The sequence below is a fragment of the Emydura macquarii genome, unplaced genomic scaffold (assembly GCF_026122565.2).
Source record: "Emydura macquarii macquarii isolate MOO-44397 ecotype Brisbane River unplaced genomic scaffold, CSIRO-AGI_Emac_v2 contig_635, whole genome shotgun sequence".
Taxonomy (NCBI): Eukaryota; Metazoa; Chordata; order Testudines; family Chelidae; genus Emydura; species Emydura macquarii.
This window is the reverse complement of record NW_027130772.1, coordinates 15,425-21,085: the sequence shown is the minus strand read 5'-3', so window position 1 is coordinate 21,085 and position 5,661 is coordinate 15,425. Positions and strand designations below refer to the sequence as shown.

General features: G+C 48.7%; 1 protein-coding gene across 1 annotated transcript; it reads right to left on the bottom strand.

The window, feature by feature from the left end:
* Positions 1-1,236: 1,236 nt before the first annotated feature.
* On the bottom strand, positions 1,237-2,217 carry LOC137148555 (olfactory receptor 6N1-like). The gene has a single exon (XM_067541444.1). It carries the CDS (start codon positions 2,215-2,217, stop codon positions 1,237-1,239), a length of 981 nt encoding a protein of 326 aa, XP_067397545.1.
* Positions 2,218-5,661: the final 3,444 nt, after the last annotated feature.

The following is a 5,661-nucleotide window of genomic DNA, read 5'->3' as shown; positions in this document are numbered from 1 at the left end:
GAGCTGGTGCATATCGACTTCTTTGATCAATTGACTAATTGACAATGAGCTTGCAGAGTCTAGTGAACTCTGTAAATCGGCAGTTCCCAGGGTTGCATCTGAGACCAGAGATATTGGCCGGGGGTCACGTTATTGCATAATTCCGTGAGTGGCTGGCCAGAAGCACTCACTGGCTAAGGTCAGAGACGCTGGCTTGCAGGTGTCTGTGCGTGGGCTGACCCAGACGTGGGGTGTTCACATGGTGAAGCAAGTGCTAGTCGGGGTCTAGGAATGAGGGGTTGGGGTGACACAGCTGCACAGCAGTCCAGATTGCAGAGGGGAACCTCACAGTGGGCAAGATCCACCCGCCAGACACCTGGCAAAGAATTCTCTGTAGTAACTCAGAGAACCTCCCCATCTAGTTCCCCATCACCAGCCTTTGGAGATATTTGCCGCTAGCAGTTACAGATCATCTAGATGACCTTGTACATGCATTTGATGGTAATAAGCACATTTTCAGGGGTGGCAGATTTTCCAGCCTTACATTCTCACATATCCTGCCCCAGGAGTCAGTATTTTCATCACGGAAACATTTATTTTGATCAAAAATGGCTTTTCAGTGGACATAAAAATCTGGTTACAATTACGTCCCCTCCATCTGGTGCCCAGGTGAACACGCCCTGATGGTAACATTGTTATTACGACTTCCCTCCTTGGTCCTTCCCCGTGGGTGGACGACGCTAACCTGAGCTCTACCTGGATTTTCCGCTGTGTCCTCAGAGGCATAAAAAACTGTAGCAACAAACATGATGTCACCTCTTGTGTTTTCTTTGAATTAGATTGCCTGATTACAAGACTTTATTATCTAACAGAGAGAGAAACAATGAACAGGGGATATACACAGGGATTTATGTGTATTGTTAGTCGATTTTATGCCTTACACTGGGACAGCACTGTGCATGTTCCGATGCTGTGCACCCACCCCCAATAGGGTAAATGTTTAGCCAACACCAAGGAGAAAAATACTATGATGCACACAGTATCAGTGCTATTAATGAGAGAGTGCCAGAGCTGTCCTCAGCCTCACTTTCCTGTGCATTGTTACATGGACACAGCATGGGACCATAAACACCCTCAGTAACTCTCTGCAGCTTATCTACATATTTTTCACACTGGAGCTGAGATTTTTCAATGAGAGTTTCCAACTTCATTTTAACGGGGGCTGATTGGTTAAATCACCAGGCAGCTTTGAAAACCTCAGTTTAAGTTATCATCTCGCAGTCTCTGCATGGTTTTGCGAAATCCACATTTACAGATGGCTTTCCTCAAGGCTTCTTTGACCTCCCTGTTTCTCAGGCTGTAGATGAGGGGGTTTATCAGAGGAGTCAGGACTGTGTAGCAAAGAGCGAACACTTTGTTCAGGCCTCGCAGTGACTCATGTTTCGGTAGCAGGTAGACGATCATTATGGTTCCATAGAAAACTGTCACCACGATGAGGTGAGAGGAGCAGGTGGAAAAGGCCCTTTGTCTCCCAGTAGCAGAAGGGATTCTCAGGATGGTGGTGATGAGAGACGCGTAGGATGTCAGGGTTAGCAGGAATGGAAGCAGGGTGACTACACAGGCTATGATGAAATCCAACAGTAGGACCAGATGGGTGTCACTGCAGGAGAGTTCCAGCATTGGGATGGGGTCACAGTAGAAATGGTCAATTTTATTCGGCCCACAGAATATTAACTGTGATAGGAATAAGACAAATATGGTAGTAGCCAAACAACCATTTACCCAGGACCCAGCAGCCAATTGGAGACAAAGCTTGGTACTCATAAGAGTTGAATAGTGCAGGGGTTTACATATCGCTAAATACCGATCGTAAGACATCGCTGCTAGCAGATGGCATTCGGTAGCTCCCAGAAAGGCAAAGAAAAAGTATTGTGTGAAGCAGGCACTGAGTGAGATGGTTCTGTCCCTAGTCAGGAGACTGGCCAGCATCCTGGGCAGGATGGCGGAGGCATAGCAGGTCTCCAAGCAGGACAGGTTCCCCAGGAGGAAGTACATGGGGGTGTGAAGGTGCCGATCAGTCGCAACAAGCACCACCATGAGGGTGTTTGTGGCCACGGTTGCGATGCAGATCACTAGGAACAGCACGAAGAGAAGAATTTGCAGGTCGGAGAGTTTCCCAAATCCCAGGAGGATGAATTCTGTGATGGTCGTGTGGTTTCTCCAATCTATGTCTGCCATGGGCTGAGTCTAGGAACAGGAAAAGGAACTGTGCAATTGAATCAGAAGAACAAAGAGTTAAAAGTTAATCAAGTCTTGTGAATTATTTCCAAAGATATTGATAAACTCCCCTTCCTCTCCCTACCACAGACTGAGTGTCGATTTAAGAGCAAATTGCCAGGAGGTTCAACTCGAGAACAGATTATTTGTACCCATGCAGACCATCGTCTGCCACATCAGATCAGTAACTACAGAAAGAACAGTCCATTGCTCTGGTAGCAGAATACTAAAAAGGCAGATCAGGGGATAAGGCAACAAGCCACGTTTATTGTGAATACAGAAACTTGGTAAATAGTATCAATAAAAAAAACAGAAAATATACTTCGTTAACACATTTCAATTGGTGTTTTCATTCACACTCACACACACTGACAGGCACACACAGACAGGGAGACAGACAAACATACATATGGGTCTCATGCTGCCTGATCCAAATGAGGTGTGAGGCTAACCGGGCAGTACATAACTCTGGTGTTGGTCACTCTGAAATGGAAAACAATCTAACTATATATCCTGGTGTAGTCAGCATTTCAGTGTCCGGTAGGAAAATTAACAATTTTCACACCCCACCACAGATGCATTTATTACATAAATTGTGAAATGGAGCAAATTCTTCCTTAGTTCTTGGGTGGGTGATGGTGACATGCCGAAAGACTGGCGATGCCTTTTCTGTTTCTCGACATTCGCTTTGTAGTAGCAATAAAATACAGCTCTCTGGAGGGAGGATCTCAGGAAGGGGCAGAACCAGGCTGACATGATAATACAGGAAGAAGACACTGGGTGGTAAAAGATGCTGTCCCTCAATACAGAGTCTAGAACGAATGTGGCATGTGTAATAGGGGCTAGCAAGGCTCTATCTCCACTCCCCACCTGACTGGGACACACTGAGCCAGACCCTCAGCTGGTATAAATCAAGGTAGCTCCCTTTGTGTGTCAGGGGGCAGATCCCCAACTGAGAACCTGGCACAAGACCTGGATCTCAATCTGCATCTCTGTTAAACAGTGCCATGGACTGGCGCTGATGGGGAAAGGTGTGGTTAAAACCATTAGCATTCACCTGAAGAAGAGCTCGGAGTAGCTCAAAAGCTTCTCTCATTCACCCACAGCATTTGGTCCAAGATATTACCTCACCTGCCTCGTCCCTCTCCTCCTCCCCAAGCACATTCATGCCCCTGTCTGGAAGGTGGGAGAGAAACGCTGTCGGGGAGTCGGTGCTCACCTGTCACCCCAGGGCAGCCCCAGCCTGAAGCAATGAGCTCCTACTTCTCCGGGTTAGATGCCAGGAGCCAGGATCTGCAGCTGAGGTTCTTGTGTCTCCTCTTCCTGCAGAAGCTGGGTTCTCAGTGCAGAGACCTGCAGTTCCATGAAGAGATGAGCAGGTGCATTGATCTACCTTTGGAAAAGGGGCTGCCCTTCGATTTGTGTAAATGCTTCCTCTGTATTAGTGTTTGGTCCTCCCGCTTTTTAATATGGTTCCATTTCAACCTTTCTCCCACTTGGTTAATTTTGTGTCTCCCAAGCTTTGTGGCTATCAACACCCAGTAGGATGTGTGCAATGGGACTTGCGTAATTATGTCTCTTTTTTTTTTTTAGTCTAATGATCCGATGTGAGAAGTATTTGAGATCATGATGAAACACCAGCTCAAATTTTTGAGCGATGCCTGTCCAAGCTGATGGCCAGTTATAATACAATTGCATCGTCCCTCGATTAATATTCAATAGAGGCTGACAACAAATGGGCATTTCTAATAAATAGCTGCCCATAGCTCATCTTTTCAATTTGCTTCCACCTGTGGCCGTTTTACAGTCTAGCTTTTCCATGACTGCATTGGCTACTGAAACCTGTCAGCCACTGCTCAGTATTTCTGCCCCTTGCCCCCCATTTCCTTCATCTTGCTGCCGTCTAGTATCGATTTCCCAGCCCAGGAGCCTGTTGCTCTGCTCTCCTCTAATGGATTTTTTTTTGCTATCCCTGCTTCTTTCCGAATCTAGGCTCCGGTGACACACGTAGAACAGCCCATTTCTCCCTCCGTAAGGTCTGCTACTGTGCACAGAATTCATTCCATGGTATATTTGTCCTCTGCTCTCCAGTGCTCTGTGCTCAAAAGTTACACACCATTAGACAGCTTCACCTCTTTTTCAATTCCCTCTTTTGGTCATTTGACAACATAATGTCTCCTTTCTAATCCTTCCAACTTGGTGGTTATCCACTGGGCGGCACCGCTGGGCCTGTCCCGTTCCTTGGCCCTGGAGTGGCCGTAGACAGGATAATCACATCTTTCCTCTCTTCCTGCCTACTGCTCAATGTGTGCTGTTCCAGATTACAGCCACTGGGAACCACATGGTACCAGAGATTGATTGATTGATTGATTGATTGATTGCTACATTAGTGCTTACAACAGGCCAAGGCAGGCCTCCAAAAGAGCCTATGGTGAGAGCAGCCCAGTGGCTCTCCAGGCTGAGATTCTCAGAGGCGTCTAAGGGAGTTAGGCACCAAAATCTCTTTGAAATGAGAGATGGACACTTAACTCCATGGGGGCCCTTGAGAAATCATTTCAAAACTGTTGGAGCCTTACACTTCTCACGGGAGCACAGCATCCCTTCCTCTGACCACGTCCTGACGTGCTCCCAGAGATGGAGCCAGCACAGCCTGTGATATAGCGAGGGCAGAGGGCAGTTGGAGAGTGCTTCTGTTTGTAAACCAGGAAGTGTTCATGGTTAAAGGCCCCTCCTCCAGCCTAAGAGGAGGAGCCACTGAGCCAGGGATACAACTGAGTATGGGGGACAATGAATGAAAAAAACAGGAAGCGGCGTGAGGGTCACAGGGTCAAACGAAGAGAACCAAAAGAGGACACCAAGCAGAGAGCCCCGCCCAGCGCCCACTGCTCCCAGAAGGTGTCAAGGGAGCCAGCGGACGCTACCCAGAGGAACTCTGCCCGGATGCATGAACACACAAGGGAACGGAAGTAGGCCCCACAGTCGCAGAGCATCCCCCCAGCCAACCCCCTCTCCCTGGTCTTGTAGATGGCCAGTTTGGCCAGGGCTAGGAGGAGGCTGACCAGGAGGTCCTGTGACTTTGTGAGGCCATGTATAGGGTGTGCATAAAGGAACAGGTGCGGGGAGAAGTGCAGCCAGAACCTGAGCTGGAGGTTCTGGAGGAGCCGGAACAGGGGCTGCAGCCTGGCGCACTCAAGGTAGATGTGCGCCAGGTTCTCCCTCACGCCGCAGCAGGGGCAGGTGTCAGGGCGAGGGGTGAACCGCGCCAAATACACTCCCGTGCTCATGGCTCCATGAAGGAGTCGCCAACTGATGTCCCTGGTGGGCCGTGGGGGAAGGGTGGAGTACAGACTGGCCCATCAGGGGTCCTCGCCCTCTGCAGGTGGTAACAGGTCCCACCACTTTGTG